This window comes from Melanaphis sacchari, unplaced genomic scaffold (assembly GCF_002803265.2).
Source record: "Melanaphis sacchari strain LSU unplaced genomic scaffold, SCAv2.0 Contig20_pilon_pilon, whole genome shotgun sequence".
In the NCBI taxonomy this organism is placed as follows: Eukaryota; Metazoa; Arthropoda; class Insecta; order Hemiptera; family Aphididae; genus Melanaphis; species Melanaphis sacchari.
In genome coordinates this window covers 4,666,684-4,690,080 of record NW_020271042.1, presented here as the reverse complement: position 1 = coordinate 4,690,080, position 23,397 = coordinate 4,666,684, and the positions used below count along the sequence as shown (strand labels likewise).

General features: G+C 23.6%; 2 protein-coding genes across 6 annotated transcripts in view; one reads left to right on the top strand and one right to left on the bottom strand.

Moving 5' to 3' along the window:
• The window catches only part of LOC112593605 (CREB-regulated transcription coactivator 1-like), a 32,854-nt gene extending 16,865 nt beyond the window's left edge, over positions 1 to 15,989 (bottom strand). For all 5 annotated transcript variants that reach the window (XM_025338084.1, XM_025338086.1, XM_025338085.1 and 2 more), the window contains exon 1: positions 15,246 to 15,989. In XM_025338084.1, coding sequence (XP_025193869.1) covers positions 15,246 to 15,362 — 117 coding nt within the window. In that variant the 5' untranslated portion in view covers positions 15,363 to 15,989. The remainder of the gene's footprint in view (positions 1 to 15,245) is intronic.
• Positions 15,990 to 16,273: 284 nt separating this feature from the next.
• On the top strand, positions 16,274 to 21,852 carry LOC112593724 (nucleolar protein 6). Its single transcript, XM_025338240.1, has 17 exons — positions 16,274 to 16,727; positions 17,424 to 17,606; positions 17,690 to 18,002; positions 18,073 to 18,233; positions 18,299 to 18,419; positions 18,486 to 18,655; positions 18,720 to 18,835; positions 18,910 to 19,198; positions 19,287 to 19,514; positions 19,819 to 20,104; positions 20,158 to 20,312; positions 20,385 to 20,548; positions 20,622 to 20,875; positions 20,945 to 21,165; positions 21,233 to 21,421; positions 21,497 to 21,598; positions 21,668 to 21,852. The coding sequence occupies exons 1-17, from the start codon at positions 16,431 to 16,433 to the stop codon at positions 21,824 to 21,826; spliced, it is 3,408 nt and encodes a 1,135-aa protein (XP_025194025.1). The 5' UTR covers positions 16,274 to 16,430; the 3' UTR covers positions 21,827 to 21,852.
• The last annotated feature ends 1,545 nt before the right edge of the window (positions 21,853 to 23,397 follow it).

Genomic DNA, 23,397 nt, shown 5'->3' with positions numbered 1-23,397 from the left:
GGTAAATAACTTTTAATAATCATTGATTTATATAATATTATTATTCTTATATCTTAAATTCACTTTATAGTTTAGTTTCTACACCATAAAATTGCATACCACCAACAACTAAAATCAGTCGAAGGAGCCGTTCACTACGAAATCGGCAAACGAACAAAAAACCCCAGACTGAAACCTCGTCTCCCACAAGATATCTTCTTATCTGAAGAACCAACATCAGGATCATCTGAGTCATAATCAGAACAAACATAAACACACACTCACTACCTTAAAATTACAGCTTATATTTTATATTTATTTATAATAATTTTATAACATATACATAGGTAAAATACATAAGAAATTATCAAATTATATATTATCTTTTACCATCTATATATTCAAAAATAACATGTAAATGTAAACCACAACTGTAAAATTAACTTTATTTGTTAAAACCTTGTAAAAACAAAATTTGTTGAAACAAAAATATTAATAAATAAAAAAAAATTTCATAATTCACATTTTCTAGAAGATTTACTATAGTGACTGAATTCAATTCAAATACTTTGTTATTAGGTATTTATGTTTATGATTATTAGGTATTTGAATACAATAACATTTTTTTCCACTGTTACATTAAAATTTCGTAAATACTAAAATATTAAAGAACTGTTTGATAATGTTTTATTTATTTTTTTAACAATTAGATACTCGAATTTGTTGATGTAATTCTCGTATATTAATATTTGTATAACGTAATATAAATACTTAAGAAATTTGATTACATTACGACGACTGTATAATGTTTAATATAAATATAAATTTTTCCTTACGAGTAATTAACTAATAAAACAGTAGCTTGTTTATTATTTCAATTTAATTATAAAGTTTTATCATTGAGTACGTGGCAAAACGATGATAGTAGTTATAGTGTGTCGCATGGCACTATAATATCATATTATCTAAACCATATACCTACCTACTCAAATATTTCAATACAAAATGTTGACATTAAGATTCAAATTTCCTATAAATACATTGCTGGTTAAAAAATAGTATATATAATAAATAGTGTTATACAGTAGGTTATCGATTAGTATGCTGCAGAGTGTACTGCCGATGTCCACCGGATGGGACGTATATACACAGTTACAACAGCAAATTGCAAAATGTAATAAAAATGCTTGCAGCGGCCAATGGTACACATGTTCGCAACAAGTATAATACACGTCAGTTAATAATAATTAATGAACAACGTTTAAACACAATCAATTGCATTTTATGATAATTTGTATAATTAATTTACGAAGATTTGGCCAATATAAATATCAATTATATTTATTTAATAATATATTAATATAACAAACTAAAATACTAAATTATAAAAAAAAAAATCGTATACGAGCCAATAAAAAATGAAGGCAAACATTACCTATATAATAAAAAATAAGATAGTTTTGTGTTATTTAAAAAAGTAAATATTGTTACATTGCGAAACAAAATTATTCAAATTTTATTATATATATTATATAGTGAACGCAGATACTTATAATTATTATAAATATCAAAACAGTAATTATAAAATACATAAACATATTGAAATTTAACTACAGAAAAGAAACATAGAATGTTTAATTGGCCGTTTATTTATTAAAATATATAAGTACATGGAAATGAAAAAGGTATAACAGGTGCGAAAGAAAAGTATTCAGAGTCCCGGTTGAATAGTTGCAAGGCAAAGTTATCAATGGCACGAGAGCCCAAGTAAAAACATAAATGTAGGCCATGACGCAGGCTCAACAAAGTGATCCCGGCCGGTCTAGAAACACAAAATATTGAATAGGCCTCCGTGAATCAACTACATGAATGAAATTGGAAAATTTTATCAACGAAATTATTTCATGATGCATCAATGGGAAAAATTGGATAGCACAGTTCAAAACTAATGTGTTTATGGGTTATTAAATATTACCTATTGTTGAATAAGTAGAAAATGAATACTCTACTTGTTTTTAAATTTCAATTCAACATAATTTTAGTGTATTTATTTGATGACAATTAAAATTTAAAAATAATTGATAACTTACAAAAAAAGTATTTTTCAAATAGTTGAATAAAATATGAAATTTAAGTTGAATAAGTATATCATTAATATGACTACTACTGGTTAACTAGTAACTACATAAATACTATTTATAAATTTGAATATTAAAAATAATAAAAAATAGATGACTATAAATTTTAAAAAGTAAATGTCGGTACATTTTACTACTGTGGTTATAAAAATAACGTTGATAATTTATGTTTTATAATAATCCAATAATATTATATGTGTATACTTATAGTGTCTTATACCCAAAACAAGTATCTACAAGGGGTACATTTTTCGTGTATGGTAAGATTAGTGACTGGTTTTTTTACGAATTGATGGATATTTAATAAATCACTATCAGGCGTTCTCAAAAATATTAACTGGAGGGGATAATTTTAAATACTAATCGTAGTTTAGAACAACACCGAGATTAATATTTATATATTGAAATATATAAGTTTTGATAACTTCCATACAGCTAAAAAGAAAAGTGGAGGGTGCTGGCAGAGCTGTCCTATAGTTTTCAGTGTCAGGGGCCAATTAATGTGGGGCCCTCTCAATTATAATACGATAATATGACAAAATAATCACTGAGATTTGCAAAATGTTAACCAAGGTTATTCAAATTCACGATGATGTGGTTAATAGTTATACATATATGTATTTTTGTTATTATGTTATTTTTAGTCTTTAATATTAAAATAATAACACTGGCAACAATATTAGTAGCTATGCTGTACTAAACAATGAATAATTAGTAATCACATTCAATGAGGTAATTAACTAATAACTATGTATAAACAGTAAGTCACTGCTCAATTCTGCTATACCACGTCGGTACTTGGTGATAGCAAATTTCTAAAAAGAATTTTTGATATTTTTGTCATTGTTCTTCACACTATGACATCGCGAATAATAAATGACAATTACATTCAATTATTTAGAATTGTCAAAAACGTAGTTATATAATATAATAACTAAACAGATTAATTAAAACTGTATCATTGATATTTCATAAAGAAAACCATTTTATAAATTAATAAATTATAAAATTTAATAAGTCATGTCGAGTAATGCTTATTATTATCTGACAACCTAATTTCGACTTAAGAAAAGAATTTTAAGTTTATCCTTAGAAAATTTCTTAAAATGGGGATCAGAGAAAAATGGTTGAGTTATTTTAACTAAACGGACATGGACGTTAGCAATAAGGACGGATTGACGAACTTATTTTAATGTTTGATGGGATACACAGAAGGGTGGTGTTTTAAAATATATAGTCTGGGCACCACTGTTATTACGTATAACAAAATAGGAAAATATTATTAATCCAGCAATTGATAATATGTGTATTATGTATACATTCGTAATGAGATAAACCACGTTGTATTTGAATTATAAATACCACAACAACATGATAAGTTTTCTTCAACTGTCTAAACTCTGTAACTGGCTTAACTTTAAATATTTATGAGTATATACCTACTTATCTAGTAAAATTATCGTTGTATAAAAGTGATTTTACATATTGTCTTTAAAATAGTTTTAGTTTAAATGTAAAATTTATCATTAGAAAATACGACGATAGACAAATAATTGGTGAATTATAATTATTTAGATTATTATAATAATTTATAGTGCAGTAAGAAAATTTGTCCAAAATGTTCCGGTTTAAAAACTATTATATTTAAAAACAATGATTAATTAAAATCAGTCTAGATAAGATATCATAAAAAATATACGTACTATCCACGTTCTACTATTTTAAATAAAACGCTAAGATATTATCTAATCAGTTATCAGTTAATTTCATATTGTACGTGATTGAAAGTGTTTTTTGTTCAACGTTTTCGACATATCCAAAATTAATGAAAAATAAGAGATATCTACATCGTATTTTATTATGCATGAAACTTAGTACTGATAAAACATTGTAACAAAACTTATGAAATTATTTCGAGGATGAGACCTTAATATTGAGTCATTTTAAGATTGTCTTTTTGTTTTGTAACTATAAATTATGAGGACTTAAGATGTAATTCTATTTCATGAAGCCTATTTCTTACATCAAAATGTCATAATAATTGAGTTAAATAATATTTGTTCACGTGTAATATTATACAGCATATAAAATATATTAATATTGTTTTACTATTAAATTAAAATATTCAAATTTTTTAAAATATTTTAAACCTTAATTAATTTACTTATTAGCTAAAAATCTTATCTACTCTTGAATTACTATTAAACTAACACTAAATACATATTAATATATTTATTTTAAAATAAAGAATAAATACTAATAAAACAATAAGGTAATTTCTTTTTAGATAATATTTGTTTAGTAGGTACTATCATTACTTATATTAAGGGTTAAGAATATTTCCATATTTTCTAGCTTTTTCTAAGGTTAATAATGTAATTATCAATGCATTTTTGTTAAGTCATAGATATTATAAAACAATAGAAAATGTTTTTATTATTTTATTGATTTGCACATTTTATGTAGAAATTCTAAATTCTAGATCTATTTAATACATATTTTATATTAGGTTAATAAATTATAATAATTGAATCGATTCCAGATAAGTAATCACTAATACAATTAAGTAAGTGTTTAATGATTATTAAATAAATAATAAATAAGAAAATATCTTCAAAATTCGAAATAAATTATTAAAATAGTGGGAAATACTTTCTTTATGGGCGGACCACTTAAAATAAGATAATATTGAAAGAGATTTTTTCATTAAATATTAGAAAAAGTCATTAATTTCATTAAATGCTATTATTCTGAAAATATAAGTATTTTGTTTCATAATATATAGGTTAAAAAAAGAATTAATTAAAGGAATTTTTAAAACTAGATGGTTAGATTCTTAAAACTTTATTGTTATAAGCAATATTATTCGAATATTTTGTATCTATTGAAATTTTACCACTAACTACAATAGAAACAAATAAAATAACTAAGGGGCTAAGCACTCTTAAAAGTAGTTACCACTAAAAATAGATCTGATAAGATTTAAAAATACTCCAAAATAGTGGATAATTTTTTTGACGTATAATTTAAATGTTTTTCATATTGTAGTTAAAAAAAAATATTTTCTGAACGAAAATATTTGTTTTCAAGGACGTATAATTATAATCATACAACTTCCGTATTGTGTGTAGAGTTAGGTTTTTTAAAAAAAGAAAAAAGTCATAAAAGAATAGATAATATATTATACTGCACCTCAAAAATCTAAAATGATTACCCTTATATTACAACTCAACAGGATCCCGTAAACATTAACAATGATATAAGAAACTATGTGGTATTTCAGTCTTTTCTTATATAATAACATAATATATTAGGATAAGTTTTATAAAATAAAAACTTATGTATCAAACACAATTGCAGTTCGAAAATTATTTTGTCTATCTATAATTATTAATTAAATATAACATATTAAGTTTATTAAATAAATAACAAATATACGATTTATTGTATTTCAAGTTCGATAATATTTGATTTCATATATTTTTGAAATATTAGGGGTCCCTTATAAAGATGTTACATTTTAATCATTATTTGGGTTATTTTAACGATAATGGTTGCAAATCCGATTTAAATTTATTTTTGACTAAATACGAATTAAAATGATATAAAACCTACCTTAAATTTTACTAGTTATTCAAGATTAACTTCGTTTTTAAATGCTTTGATAATCATTAAGTGTATAATGCAATATTATGAACACATCAAAATATGAAGAATAATCTTCGTAAAATCGAGTATCATATAAAATTAATAAAATTATATGATTAAAATCTTCATATTATTAAATATATAATTTAATAATTATGATTACATGAATTTTTATTTAGAAAAAAGAACAATTTTAAAATAAAAAATAATTATATTTCTTTGAAATACACAGGTATAATATTGTATTGTTACATACTATTTACTAATCATATTGATACTGAACTAGGAAAATTAAATTATTTCTGAATTTATATATTTAAAACCATCTAGAAAACAATAAAAAAAAAATACAAACTTTTATTAAATAATAATAGTTTAATATTAGCGAGTTTACAACCAATACAACCGGTTCATAAAGAAAATCTTTCGATTGTAGTAAATATAATATACAATCTTATTAATGTGTAATAGTGTCTAGCTGTGGAACACCTATGATTTTCGTTTTTCACCTTGGATTAGGACCTTGAAAATTAATGATATCCGGTTATTCAGGAGTAGGTATAAGATAATCATACACCGCAGTACAGTGAATAGATGAAGTTTAGTACTTCAAAAGTATCTTTAATGTAATAAGATAGATGTTTATATGTTATAAGTCTAAATTTATTTATAACAATATACTCGCTCACACACAACAAGTTGTAATGTAGTAGCTAGCTATTAGTTATTACCTATTAATAGTTTTCATATTTTTATCCTTTAAATATTAAATGTATTACTACTTATTTTTTAATAATTTGTTAATTTAATATAATTGTATATGTGTTTTAAAGTTTTTTTTATATCTAAAGTGATATTATAACCATTGTCTAGTTCAAATAGATATAGTATGAAACAAAGAACCAACACAATTTTTATCATAAAGCCAATATTAAATTAAAAATATTAGTTGAAATGTTGAATTATTATACATTTATAATGGACATCAGTCATTATATTACATCTGTAGTACTACAATATTATTTTTTAGAGCAAATATGTATATTTTAAACGCGTGAGTAAGCACACCCATAGGAAAATATTTTAATTGGTAAAATAATTTATTTTTGCATAATTTTTTTTGGAAACTATTAAAAGTAAAACATGTTAGAAACATATTATATAAATTAGTATTGACAATTAATTAGAATTATTTTACGTATAAATATATTTTAATATTATTTGATATTGTACTCTAGAATAATCCCTGTGAAATTCTAGAAACTTATTTTTGTACATAATATATAATAATATTTTATGGTATAAACTATTAATGTTATAATTGATTTTTTTTTTATTTTTGAAAACATTGGGGCGGAAAACCAGTTGTATGCAGGCGGCTTTTTCGTAATAAATTATTCTCTAAATTAAAAACTGAACATGGATTATACTCTGAATATTTAATTTTTAACAGCGTTTTAAATAATCAAGCTTTACTAAAAATTATTTTTTCTAACTAGATGGTTATTACATTAACATTTCAATCAACTAATATCACATAATTACTCTGTGCCGAGATGAGTGAAATGAGACATTTTACTTAACAATAATCATTATCCTGGACTCCATAATGGTAACTGTGTTTTTCTCTCACTGTTTATAATTAGGTATATTAGATGTACTTGACCTAGGTGTACTACCTATAAATTAATAAATTAAAAATATGATATAATTATTTTAATAAATGATATTTGACCTCTGATTTTTTTTCAAATATATTAATAGATTTTTAATAGTTGGGTTTATTTACTACACAATACGTGTTTACCTTTTCTTATACATTACTTAAAATTTATGGACCACAAACATTTTTTGAAAGGTAAAGATTGATTTAAGTATGTATTTTTTTTTTTTTAAAGAAAAGTATTAAATAATATTTTAATATCTAATTAGATTTATTAATACATTTTAGAATGAACAATTTATTAAACTGGAAAATTACACACTTTTTCAAAATAATACCATTTGCCACAACGATGGCAAAACAATTTTGAATTTTCAATTTTGTAATCTGAATTCACCAGGGAAAACACAGTAACTCTAATTATTAATGGTTTTTAGAACATTTTAATAAATGTCAATCAATATATGTTTTAACATGAAAAACAAATTTATAATTGGATAGAATTGTGTATTGATTAGAAATATAAATTCAAAATTGATGAAAAAAGATAAATAGTTATTGGTACATCAAGTAATATATATGACGTCATTGTCCCACCAATAGTGTCGAGGTTGCAGAAGGTATTTATGTACCTATAGGTAATAGTTAAAACAGATCAATTGTAACACTATTATGTATATTTATTCAAGTGCAATGATGTGTATAAAATACATTAGTTATAGATTTTTGTGAATAAGGATAAAAGTAAAATATTATTTTTCTTTTTAAAAACATATAATTACTATATTTCAATACTTTTATAATAACTTATCTATTGCCTTTATGATTTAAGCCATACACTTGAGAACTAGCTAAAACAAACAGTACCAAAATTAATTTCATCAAAAACGTATAATAAAACACATAGCATTAACAAAAATAAAACGGAATTTAAATATTATCAACCGTGATGAAACTATTTGATCTTTGACCGTATTCAGAAAGAATCGGTAAAGCACATACATCGGGGACTATACATATAATAGGTACGCGAGTCAAATAAAATATTTGATAAGCATTATTTAACATTCATATACTGGTCCAATAATTGAATAGAACATTTGAAGTTTTGATGCCTGCAATACAATGGCTGAAGTAGTAAATGCAAGTAACTGAATACCTAAAATGTTTTGTTTTTTTACCTAAAATTGTATTAGTTTATTAAAAAATTTAGCAAAAATTATTATATATACATTTCTAATAAATATACTTATTATACAACAAGAAGACTTATTTTAATGAATAATCAAGTACTTTTTAATTTAGATATCAAATGAAGATTATGCTTACGCTCTGTATAATAAACTGCACATTCAACACGTTTATGTGTACCTATTAGTTTATTATCATTGATCAGCTTGATCCAAAACGTCATTCAATAATCTTGTTGAATAACATTATACGCACATTACGAAAAAAATTACCTGCTAAATACTCATAGAAGCAATAACTAAAAAATAAATGTTTTTATTAGCTCATTAATTAGCATTTTGCTAACGATAATAATAACAATGTTTTTATTTATCATCATGTTTTGTAAAAGGAACTATAGAAATCATATAAAATAATTTCTCTATAGCACGTACAATTTAGTAATGTATTGGCCTTGAGAATACACGAAAATCGTTTAGAATTAGCTGAACTCGTTCCATCTGTCATAGATTTGTATTCTATTAGAACGTAGTTACCTATTATATTTAACTATTACTGCATATTGCATATACATAAATATATTATACAAAACGCAGATAAATTTACTTATTTAAATACAGATAAATAATAACATCAACATCACAATTAAAACATGATAAAAGTGGTGAATATAATATCACTATATTATACAGGATTTTTTAACTAAAGCTGGATTTTCTGTTACTGTCTATGTCCCATAGGTAAACAAAATTCGGTAATACGTTGTCAAAAAAAAAAAAAAATTTAAAAAAATACAAATTATATTCATTTCTATACAATACACGATAGTGGAAACTTGGCTTATGAGAAGCTGACCAAATCATAATATTAATGGAGTCATTTTAAGATATTAAGATGTATACTGATTTTACAATGATGTGTTTTGTTTGCGTGCCTATAACCCCTTTTGAAGAAATAAAAAACTTCAATATTTATCTTTAAAAATAGTTTCTGATAGAAGATTGGGTATAGTTGAAATTTGGGAATAAAAATTTTAAGTATTTTTTTAAATAATCAATAAAAACAGGAGAAACAGAAAATTTGTTGCTTGGTTATTACAATATTTACAAAATATTCATAAAATTAGTATTCTTATGATACCGATAATTTATAAAAATATTTTAGTTATATTTTAGTGTAATCAATACATATTTGAAACTGTAGACTATTTTTTTTTGATTTATGCATGAAATTTTTTATAAGCGAGTAAAAAAAATTGAAATTTAAAACAAGGTTTTTTATAAGTTCTTGCAATAATTTTAAAAATAGGCACATTTTTTTTTTTTTGGTTTGAAGTTCAAATTTTGACTAAATTGTATATTTAAATGTAAAATACCGATCTATTTCAAATACATTTTTTTTTTGTTATTTGCTGTAATTCAAAAAATATTATCCATAGAAACTTGAAATTAATTTTTCATATAATTTCATATAATTAAAATTATTGAAATTAAATTTAATACATATTATGTTACACTGATCTACCCAATGATAAGTCATACTAAAAATCTACTAAATAAAAGAGTGCCATCTCTCTTATTTTATTAGATGTATTGATTGCAAAAAAAAATCAAGCATAACATTTACACATAATTTTTATCAACCAATTAAATGCAATTATAATTAATTATTGATTTTGGAAAAGTTTGTGTCAAGTTAAGTTGTACAGGAATACATATTCAAATAAAGATCATTTAAAAATAAAACAAAAATGTTTAATACAATTATTTTACTATTTTAGACAAATTCATTTTTAATTTGGAACTTTATAGTAGATAAACTTTAATTTTAAATAGAATATTGGTTTTCAAAATAAAAAATTATATAAACTAATTAGAATTACGTAATCTAAATAATTATACTCGGTATTTTCAATTCAAATGTTCTGTTTGTTATTTATTAGTATAATGATCGAAAAACATTACCGTCATCAATACACAAATAAAACATAAATTTATAATTTACAGATAGTATAATATATATTTTTCAAGAAAATAATAAACCATATTGGTTAGGTAATTTATAAAATTAGTGCTAAGTCAGCATTTATTACTAGTTGGTTTTATTTTTATATTATAAGTATTATGCAAAAATATAATATGAACAAGACTTATCAAATATGGTTTACTAGATAATTATAATTTTTTAATAAAAATAAAGTTAAAATAGGTAACAATTGTCTAAAAATTTTATAATCATAAACAGTTTTACAAATATGTTATGTAGCTAGTTAAATAATAATAGTAAATACACCTACCTATCTATACTAAAACTAATGTAATAGGTACTAAGGTTATTTACCTAAAAAAAAAATAATTGTGAATTAAAATAAAATGTTGAAAACACGAGTCTTAGTTATATGTATAGCACTTATACGTTTTAAATCAATAATAATTATTATTATATTCGGCTATAAATTATAATATGGCTAGATTTGCATATAGATTATGGATAATTTTCATTAGTAAATTCTTTAAGTTTTTTGTCATTTGTCATAGATTAATAATGTTAGAGACTGTCTAAATAAATTTGCAGATATACCATCAAAATTATTAGCAATGAGTTCCTGGCCCATAGAATTATTCAAAAAACTATTTTATGTGATATTTTTTTTTTTATGATTTTACTAACATTTAAGAAATTATAGTATTTTTTAAATTAAATTTGATAAATTAGCTATAATTTGCAATTGCTGCATATTTCACAGTTTTTTGTTGAATTTATTTCAAAAAGTTACTGTCTTTAAAAGCACACACACTTTAGAGGTGGTATTAAAATGTATTCGGACATAATTTATCACTGTAGTGTAAGACAATAGAATTTTACCATTACTGCTGCAGTGTGTTTGGGTTTTTTGATTATTTTATTGAAATGAAATAATTTATGATGCTATTTTGTATGAATATAAACCAATTTTGAATTTGTACAGTTTAGTTGCATTGTTATACTTGAAACTTATAGTTTATATTGTTATATAAAATGTTTATATATAATTTATATTATATACACATAAATATTTTAAATTCATTTATCATTTTTTGATTACATAAATGTTTAAATTCATTAACTTTTTTTGTTTTTAATTAATCAGAGTTAGTAAATTATAATTTTAAAAGCTTTTTATAAACATTATCTGGCTAAAAATTGAATACACAAGATTTTTTTTCCAAACATTTTATACTATTTAGATCATAATATTACATGGAAAAATCAAAAGAATTTGACTAGTTGAGTAACTAATAACAATTCGTCTCTATACCATATCTGGCTTTTTCAATGTAAAACTTAAAGTTTTTAAACTTATATTTCAAATTTTACAGAATTTTTGATTAAAATATTAAATAGGTTGCTGCCAGATAAGTTAATGCATTAAACAGATTCCTAACTATATAATTATTTTATTCACACAGCAGTTATTTATTTTTACTTTATATCTGTACTGTTTTAATGTTTATTTACATTGACAGTCAATATAACGGCAACTTTACTATATTATACTCATTTGACAGGCATAATTTCATGACATAGCAGGTAAGCAACTACATCAGTTTTTAAATAACAGAGGCATGTATATATATTACGTTTATTAGATAAGTAAAATTCTTAAAAATTATTTTTATGTTTATACACATAATTCCCAGTGTTATTTAATATTATTTACTTGATTAATTGAATGACATAATAAGTAAATCATTAATAAGTGAGAATCACTTGGGAATATATTGGATTGTTAAAATGAAACTTGTTAACTAAAAATAATTGATATAATCCAAAGTATAAGTCACGTATGATGTAAACAATTGTATTTCATGATTAAAATACAATTCATCCATTATTAAATTGATTTATAACTCTACAATTCTTAGATGAAATAATATATGACAAATATACTCTACAATATTATTGGGTTGATACTTTCAAGTTTCAACCAGTATTGAAAAAATAGTCATCAAGCAAGACTAAATATATATAAAAATAACAACACAAATAAACTACAATATTTATATACATATACTTTTTAAGCTTTTGTAATCAAATAATATTTTATATCTTTCAAAACCCAATTAAAATTTTATGAGTATACCTGTTCTTATTAAAAGTACCTATTAATTTCCTATTTTAAATGTAAATTTACAGTTATAATACCTAAATATTATTAATGTTTGATATTCAAGTAAGTATATACCTTTTTGTTTATAATATATTTATTACAAATAAAATGATCTTAAGTTCAAATTGAAGAAGTTAAGAAGTGTCATCGAAAAATAGATAACAAACATTTACTCTTCACTATTAATTTAGTCTAAATTATAAATTTCTAAAGTTAAAAACTTAATTATTTTTAATTAATTTCCAGATACATTTTTTTTAAAAAATTTTTTCTTTGAAAACTTTAAGTAAAAATTATGCATAATATTTTATACAGAAAATTAAAGTAGATACTGTTTTTATAAAGATTAAAAAAAAAAAAAATTGTCATTCTAGATTTATAATTAATTATTATATCTGTTATACATTGAAATTAATTGATCTGTATATATTTCTGCTACTAATTATTGTTATCTATATAAAAATTATAAAAACAAAATAAATATTACTACTTTAATACACTTAACTATTATAACAACCGAAAATTATCCAGCTTAAATAATGCTAAAAGTAAACCATTTTAAATTGTTGTATAAAATTATATTTTCCATAGGACACCAACCTACATCTTTATATTTTATAAATAATACATTTCTTTTAGTTTCTTTTTCTTAGTTAAACAATGCATATTAAATTCTAAGCCACAGACAAGAAAAGTAATATATACTATTATGTTTTCAAAAATGCCAGATAAAATTTATATTTTCATGATTTGTAGGATTTTTTTATTGTTGTACCTATTCATTATAAATCAGTTTCATGTGGCATTAAACAAGAATTAAATAGCAATTAAATGACAAAAACTTAGTCCACCAGCCATTTAAAACTACAAAACTACCACACATGTACAATATTATAGCCAACTTTGATTAGCGCACTAACAAAACAAATCTTACATTAATATTTGTAATGATATACTTGTGTATGAAGAATGTTTCTATTGCATTTTATATTGTGTTGAATTTAAGGAAAGCAAATTTAGGCATAAAGCAAAAAATTATATATAGTGTAAAATTTAAATATAATAAGTAGGTATTCCAATATTTTTAATTCAAACTAATTGATATCCAATAGGCTTAGATACTTTTTAGCTATTTATTAAATATAATACATAAAAAGGTATATAGTCAGTATTAAATTATTTTTTTAGAGGTAAATCCTGATGATTTTCTTGAGGAGGTACTTATTTCCTAATTGAAACTCAGTTATTTAAATACCTAAATAATAGGTTTTTTCATTGAACTTTTAATTTGACATTTGAATGATTGAAAAATATTAGGCATGTCTATACTACTAAATATTGACATACCTTCACTTTTTACTTTTCATTATACTATACATTTGTCAATATATATTTTTCAATAAATGAGTAAGTATATGTACTTAAATGTTAAGTAAATTATATTTAAAAAAATTAAAAATGCTTATTTTATTTTCATATTACTAATAACTCTATGGCCTATTATAGAAAGAAGATGATTAATACAAATTATACTTTATAATGAAATATAAATTTTAACAATTTTTTAAAACCAAAATAAGTTAAAATAACTTAAAAATGATAAGTAAAAATTATTTAGGACATGTTTGTTTACAAACTAAAAATCTATGTTACATAATTATAGACTAACTTATTGTCAATTTGTTTAGAGACAAAAAAATGTAGAATCAATTGAAGTGTAGTTTATATATTACCTAATAATAATATAAAGGATAAACATTACTATTGTTAGTGGAAAACCTACATTTAAGTATAAATTATTCTATTGATTATAATTTATAAACATTTAAATAGGCACATAATAAATATATTTTATACTTTTAGTTACATTTCCATTTGTTTATCTATATTGTATGAAAGTCTACAACAATATTTGCAAATAATAAATGAATAAAGATACAAGATAAAAGCATAATTTTTTAATAGGATTGAAATTCAACATTTTAAATAGATACTAATTAAACAGAAAAAACTAAAGCTTTATTAGTGGTGAATAGACTATCAAATATATATGCAATAGAAGATAAATTATAAAATACAAATCATTTATAGTTTATAAAACAGTAAATTAATAAACCAACATATTTGAATAGACTAAATACATTTAGATGATTTTAATTATTATTAATTACTTAGATAAGTTACCTAATAGGTTTTGAATAATAATTATAATATCTAGGGTTTCAAATGTAATTAAACAATGTAATCAATAATTTAAAGTCAGACAATGATAGCTTTTCTTTTTATTTTTTAGGTAAAATTTATAAGTTTTTATAGATAACCTAATGGTTTCTATAAGGTATAAATAGGTCTTAACTATTGGTAATAAATGTTTAAACACTTTAAAATTCCCATTTATTTCGTTAGTGGTTTGAGGTAAATCATAAGTGAAAATTTAACATCAGTTGTGGTATATACTAACATCATGTTATCATACCTTAACATTAGTGGCATCAGAAACCTCGCGCATAATTTTTTCGAAAGCAGCCGTTTCTTCTGCTTGTTTTTGATTGTGCAAAGCAATCTTTTCGCTAAATTTTCTTGGGTTCGCCATTGTCCAAGACGCTGTTTGATCGTTTACCGGGAAGGGGGTCAACAATCGTTCAAGTCGTTAAAAACGGCACTTTATTCGTTGGACGACTAAGAGTAGCGTGATAGCTGTTACACGTTCGTCGGTACATTAATACAATTTCAATAAAACGCAGGCATTATATTTACATGACACGATGTACAATTAATTTAATGTAATACATATTTTTTAATCACTGTGGGCTCACTCGGGAAATTGCTATTCAAGAGGAACAATGAAAAAAAATAAATATAAACCGCACGAATCGATTTATTAGTTATAATTTTACTACGTTTCGCGTAACATTTATGACATTATATCGTCATGAAAACCAAAAGCCTAGATGAAATATCGGAACCATTGGCACGCACTTGCGATGACAACAGCACCGCTAACATGTCGATCATAAAAAAAAAAAACCAATAAAGCGACGGCGACGAACTGTCGATTAAAGATATTTCGTATTATTGCAGTAAACGCCGTTAATAGTAAAAACACTAAAAATAATAACTAACACAATAAAATAATAATATAATATGGAATAAAAATGTTCGGCGACGAAACAGAGGAAAACGATCGCGCACGATAACGACGTCTACCTGTTGGCGAATACGGGCGCTTATTGAAAAAAAAAAAATAATAATAATTCTCCGAATTCAACGCGATTTCAGGAGATGGTGATTGTAATTTGTGATAACGACGAAGTAGTGGGGATGTATCTTGGCAGAAAATCGTTGCCAAAGAGGTTTATACTAACTGCGCACTATCGTTGCCGGAACATTGCCTGCCCTGTACGCTGGGATTGACTGTTATCGTTTTATAAACATTTTATTTATTTATTTACGTTTGTTATCTAGAACAACGACCAGGTCCAGAATTATCAATGAAACTTCTGTGATTAGTGAGGTGGAGTGATAGACGCGAGTTAAACACGTGCGTGTGCGCTTTGAAGTTATAATAATTTAACGTATCAAGCAAATTGTCTATGTAATACTTATTGTATTATTCTGAGATTCAGTTGATGATTTCACGCTTTTAATTTACTTTTTCACTATGACTTTGGACATGGTTCCAATGATGGATCTAAATACCGGCGATGAATGTAGCAAGAAACGCAAAAAGAAACAAAACCCTGACGGAGGAAAGAGGATTAAACCACCTACTGCTGAAGAGTTGAATAAGCTCAGAGAAACGGAAAACCTTTTCTTGTCAAATATGTTTCGCTTGCAAATTGACGAAATGTTAAAAGAAGTGAAACCAAAACAAACTACTTTAGATAAAATTCAAGAATGGTTTGATAAGTTTAGTATAGCTGTGTTACAAGATATAGACATGACGGATTATAAAAAAGTAAATTTTCTGTGTAGTCACTATCTATTAAAATTTGTATTAAACTATTCCATTAACTATTAACACATTGTTACTGGGCACGTTTAAGTTATTTTAGTTAGTACCTGTAACTAATGGAGTTTCCACATTTTATTGCTTGTTTAAATATAGTTTAATTACCTTACTCATCCTAATTTAATTTTTTTATATATAACTATTAAACTTGAATTTAAATTCTTTATACATTTTTTTGAGGCTGAACTGATTGAACGTTAACCATTATATATATTTATTATGACCTAATTAATCTTTACCAAAGTATACAATATCTGTATTAAAATAACATAAATCAACCTACCACTCAATGTGAAAATAAATCAATTAAATAAAAATTAAATAATAAACTCATAATTTATTTAATTTTTATTTATGAATTAAATACTTTGTTGAACAATTTTGATTATAAAATAAATTAAAATACAATCTCTATTTTTTTTTTTTTTTGTGTGTGTGTACTGTTCAGATTTTCATTTTTAAAATTTCAGTATAATTTGCAAATGTTTTAATATAGATCTCATAATTAGTTTGGTTTAAAATTTTTCTATCTCTTTTAATTTAGAAGTTCAAATGTTTAGGAAATAAATTGAACATTTTTTTTTTGTGTTTCTCTTTACTCAGTTTGAATCTGAAATAATATTTACTTACGTCTGTTTTCAGGAATTGTTGTCAAATATTAATGTATCTGAAATTATAACACCATTTTATCTAAACCCTCAAAATAACACTGATGGAACTTTTCGTTTTACAAAGCCATGTTCTATAAAAATTGTAGGTTCCCATTCTTTAGGAACTTCCATAATGCCATTAATTAAAGTTGATATTTCAATTGTTATGGGAAAAGTAAGTATATATATATTTATATATAAATATTATATGTTTTAAACTGAAATTATTAATTGTTTTAATGTGAATGAATTATTCAGACATTTTTTCATAAAAAAGACTATGCTGATGAAAAATATTTTCGTAAAAAGGCTTTTTACTTGCACTGCCTAGCTAAAGAATTAATGAAAATACCATTTATGATTGACAATGATGATATACAGTTTTCTTTTGGAAGTAATTCATATTATTTACCTTCACTTATTGTAAAACCAATTGGTTCGTTGGGTAAAAAGTGCTGTTTTTGTTTGCGAGTTGTACCCGAAAAAGATATTTACAATTTACATAAATTTTCTCCAAATACCAACAATATTAATAGTCAATGGTATTTTAATACAAGTGCAGAAAATCATGGTAATTGGAATATATACTTTTTTATTTAAAAATATGAAATATCTATTTAGTTTAAACATTTATAATACAGATCCAGATAATTATTCAACACCTTATTACAATTCATTAATTTTACAAGATTTAGTAATGAATGAAAGTGAAATTTTGCTAAAAGAAATCATTGAAATCAATCAAAATGTTCAAGATGCTTTGATTTTATTAAAAATTTGGATTGCTCAAAGAAATCTTGGAGTGAGTGTTTTTGTGTATACACATTGATTAATAATTTAAATATTTAATTATATAATTTCTTTTAGGGGATCGGAAATATCACTAACCACATATTATCAATGTACGTAGTGTATTTGTTTAAAAAACATAAAATAAACAAATTTATGAGTAGTTATCAAATAATAAGAAATGTTTGGTTAAATTTTGGTATGTTACTTTTTTTTTTTTAAACAATTTTAATTTTAAAATTTTAAAATTATTTTTGTTGTTTAGGACAATCTAATTGGATTAATGATGGTATTACTTTAGTGGATTATGAAAGCAAAAAAGATGTTAAATTACCTTTAATGTCTGATTTCCATTCTTCATTTCAAGTTGTATTTGTTGATTCTTCAGGATACTTGAATTTGTGTGCCAATGTTTTTAAATCTAATTACATCCATGTAGGTTTAATTTAAAATTATATATATTTTTTAATAATAAAAAATTATTTGAATATTTTTACAGATTAAAAATGAATGTAATTTTGCTGTTGAAATGTTAGATAACTCGAACATGAATTCATTCTCATGTCTGTTTTTAACTAAAGCTTCTTTTCTTCAACAATTTGATCATTTTATAAAGTAATTATACATGGTAATAGGTGTTAATTAGCATATATTCAATAATCAAAATTATACTTAATACATTTTTTTAGTTTCAATGACATTAAAGTAATAAAGAATATAGTTAATCAGTACGGTGATAAAAAGTTGAAATTGGATTTGAGAGAAGATTTAGCCTTGCAATTTCAGAAAATTATAGAACCGTTATTACTTTCCAGTCTTGGTGATCGTATAACTGAAATGTGTTTTAATGTTTTTCAAGACTCTGTTGTTATTGGAAAAACTCAAGAACCATTTAATAATTTTTTGATTGGTTTAAAGTTGAATACTCAAAAAGCAAATTCAGTAGTTGAACGTGGTCCAATTGCAAATTTACCTGAGGTAGTATTTTGTTAAGTACTAAAACTTGTATTAATATAAATAAAATATTAATATTAATATACTATATGTTGTATGTTATAAATTGTAGGCTAAAGAGTTTCGCTCATTTTGGGGTGAAAAATCTCAACTGAGACGTTTTAAAGATGGAGATGTTTGTGAAGCAGTTGTATGGGCTGATAGTAATGCGGCTATTAGTAAAAAGCGCTGTATAACTAGAGATATTGTGAATTATGTATTTTTACATAAATTATCAATTTCTTCAGAAAAATATATTTATATTGCCGATCAAGCAGAATCAGTTTTGGAGAATCCATTTGTGAGTATACATCAATATTTTTCACTTGCATATTATTACATCAAAACGGTAATTTAAATTGAGTATGATTTATAGTCCATGTATTATTCCTTCTCCTTTCAAATTTTTTGCCTGTGTTCTTGTCTAATTATTGAGTATACTTTTTATAAGAACAAAATGTACATAAAATAAAATTGTTATTTATTACTACTTAAGTTCTTTAAAAGAATTGATATGATCTATAAATAATTGGTAATATTTACTTTATTTGTATATAATATAATAAACTTTAAAGTTATATATACTTTTTTTTTTATAATTTTAGATAGTGCCAGTTGGATTTGATTATGGTACTGGAGAGGCGGCTAGTTTGTGCTGTATTGATAATTTTAATGATATAGGAAAATTAATTCGTCAACTTGAAGGATTACCTTTAACTGTGAGTTCAGTGCAAGGAGTATCACCTGTGTTGAGATATGCTGATGTTATACCACCATTATCTAGAACTCATGTTGATAATAAAAAACAAAGGAAAACTAAAGGAAATTGTATATTAGCAATTACAGATGAAGAAATGAAAATAGCTCCTGGATTTGTCAAACCAATTGAAGGTGTGTACATTTGTAATAATATTATAACTTTCTTTAAACTATTTTAAATTTAGGTGTATTACAATTTGCATCAAGTGGAAAATGGCCTAATGAACTAAACGCTGTAAGAAGAATGATTACAGCTTTTTACATAAATCTAGCTGCAAGGTTACAAAAGGATTGTAATTTAACTTGTCAACCATTTGTTAATCATATAGATATTATGAAAGTATGTTTTATAACTTATTTTAATTCATACTATCATCCTAATAATATTTGATAATTTATATTTTACTTTTAGAATGGTTTTGTTTTTCGTTTTCGTATTTATTATCCTGGTGAAGTATCACTCATTAAAAAAGAATTAATGCCAGATGGTATGGTCCGGTATAGAGACACTGAAGAATCCTTGAATTTAGAAAGATCCATGGTGCATTTGCCTACATTAACAAGTTCATTGCACGCGTAATTAAAACTTAACTTAATATAATTTATTAATTCTTTTTAAAAAAATAATTAAGTTATTTGTCTTTTTTAGTCTTAGTGTTCAATATCCATCATATGGACCAACTTGTTGTTTAGCTAAACGATGGCTTAGAAGTCAATTAATTGATGATTTTCATTTCCCAGAAATGTGTATTGAATTATTAGTGGCTAGCTATTTCTTACAACCCGAGCCATTTAAAGTAACCTGCCAACCAACTATTGGTTTTCTGCACTTTTTACGCAAATTAGCAACAACTGATTGGTTTAGAGAATTTATTGTTATAAATTTCAACAATGATATTCCAAGTATTTAATTATTTTATATTGATAACATTTTGACATTATGGTAATTAATAATCAATTTTATTAATCTAGAAGATCACATTTCATCATTGGAATGTTCTATTGCTAGCCAACAAAAAAATTCTTCAAGACCTGCAATGTTACTAGTTACACCTTATGACCTAGATGGTACATCATGGACAAAAGAAGGCCCTACATTTACAATACTTGCTCGTCTTATGCATTTGTCTAGAAAAGCTTTAGATATAGCTGAAGAAAGCTTATTAAAAAATGGCACTGTAGACAATTTAAAAGTAACTAATTATTAGATAAATTAAAAAATAAATGTATTATCATTTAATCTTGTTTTATATTGAATAGCAAATATTTAGACCTTCGTTAGATAAATATGATATATTAATAAAGCTAAGGAACATAATGAATCCTCTAAGACACATGGCAGTTGATGCTAAAATGGCCAAAATTTATTCATTAGAACCACCTAAAGATAAAGAAAAAATACCAATTGTTGGATTAAATCCAATTCAAGAGTTACTAAATGTCCTAAGGGTATGGACATTCTATTACTGTACAATAATGTTAACATTTTTATTAAAAATAAAAAATATAATTTATTAATTTCAGGATACCTACTCTGAGTTTGCATTATTTTTCCATGATACATATGGAGGAAATGTGATAGGAGTTGTTTTTAAACCTAATGTATTTAATAAAATGGACTTTAAAGTAATTGCTAAAATATTTTATAATTAATATAAATTAATTCATGTTAAAGTTAATATTTTTGGTTTATAGGTAACTAATGTTAATGGTCAGAGATTACACAAGTCTTCAAGTAGTATAAAACAGGTTGAATTTAATTTAGATGCTTTCATTGAAGATATAGATGTACATGGTGGATTTATTGTAAAAGAAGTTGAAAAATGTAACAAATCATTGTTTTGTAATAATTAATACTTAAATAAAATTATTGACATATATTTTTATTTATTTATTAATTTTTTTTTTGTATTGGTTATTTAACATATAAATCATTAACATTTTGATAAATTGTTATATTTATATATTTTTTATTTATCAGTGATGAATCATTCAATCATTTAGTACAACTAAATTAAAGAACATAACATAATGTTAATGTTACATTTGTATTATATAGTGTTCCATTTTTTGTTTTTATTGCACACATGTTTATTAAATTTAAATGTATCATTTTTTTATCAGCCAGTTAAATGATTTGACAATTATTTTCAACATAGTGTTATCTGCAACAACAATTGTTTTTTTTAAACTAAAATAATCTATGAAAAATGCCAAAAATTAATCAATTTAAACATAATACATTCTGTAAATAAAAAAGTGATATAAAAATTTTAATATTTGACAAATCAAATTATTCTACTAGCCTATACTCTATAGGTACTTGGTTTTGATAAAATAAAATAAACTCAATGTTAAACTTATCTAAAATAAACAAATAGGATTTAATAAGTTATTAAATTAATTTTATATAACATTTTGTTTTCTTTAAAAAGTTATTTTACTAGCTGAATTTTAATCTAAGTTATTAATATTAGATATTTATTCTGCTTTCATATCAATTTTGATAACCAGGTTAAAGAATTTTATTTAAAGCCTTTTAAAGGATTAAAAAATGTATAAAATAAAACCTATTGCAAGTATATAGATATTAGCGTTTCTTGAAAGGTTCTCTCTTCAATGTGTTGTTTCTGTGTTTCAACGTATAGCTTAGTATTTAACTACTGTCTTTTAGTTTTAATATAGTGTGCCCAAGTTAGATGGCTGTCGATCGTTAGTCCGAGATATTTAACTGTAGAAGATGAAGGAACTTGGACATCATAAAGAGTTATAGCTGGACATAGTGCTTGTTTAAGAATGAAGGTTGTATGGACTGATTTGGCTTGATAGATTTATGACTTACGAGTGTAAAACGATGCTTTTGTTTTTGTATAGAAAATTCAAACAAGATATACATGAACCAGTACTCTTTTTTGGTGCCATTATCCAAAAAATAATTTTATATATGTATATAAAAAAAAAAAAAAAAACAGTTTAAATAACTAATGTCAATCCAAATTTGTTATTATTAAGTTAGCAAATTGGAATTCGAAGCTTGAAAACAAATTATTATTTACATATTTACATCATACTATCATAAAATCAAAAGAACTTAACTATTAAAAAAATTAATTTTTTTTAACTTTTTAACTTACTAGTTAGTTTATTTTCTAATCAATTTATGAACTTTAAAGAGTTTAATTGACAGCTGAAGCCTGAAATAACGTAGTTGATATTAGAATTTTTTTAATAAAATTATGAACTATAAATTGTATTGTTTTAATGTTTATATAATCTTCAATTATTGCTATATTATATAAAAATAATAATATTTGTTAAATTATTAATTTGAGATGTGTATAGTTTAAATTAATAAATAATAGGTAGATACATCATGTTATGTAAAAGCGATCGAAGACAAATGGACGCGAAGTCATTTAGACATA

Bases quoted from the DNA above. Each gene is read 5' to 3' on its own strand.
- LOC112593724 (XM_025338240.1), top strand. From the start codon at position 16,431: ATGACTTTGGACATGGTTCCAATGATGGATCTAAATACCGGCGATGAA. The intron at 17,607-17,689 runs GTAAGTATATAT...TGAATTATTCAG, and splicing joins TTTCAATTGTTATGGGAAAA to ACATTTTTTCATAAAAAAGA. The intron at 18,420-18,485 runs GTATGTTACTTT...TTTGTTGTTTAG, and splicing joins AAATGTTTGGTTAAATTTTG to GACAATCTAATTGGATTAAT.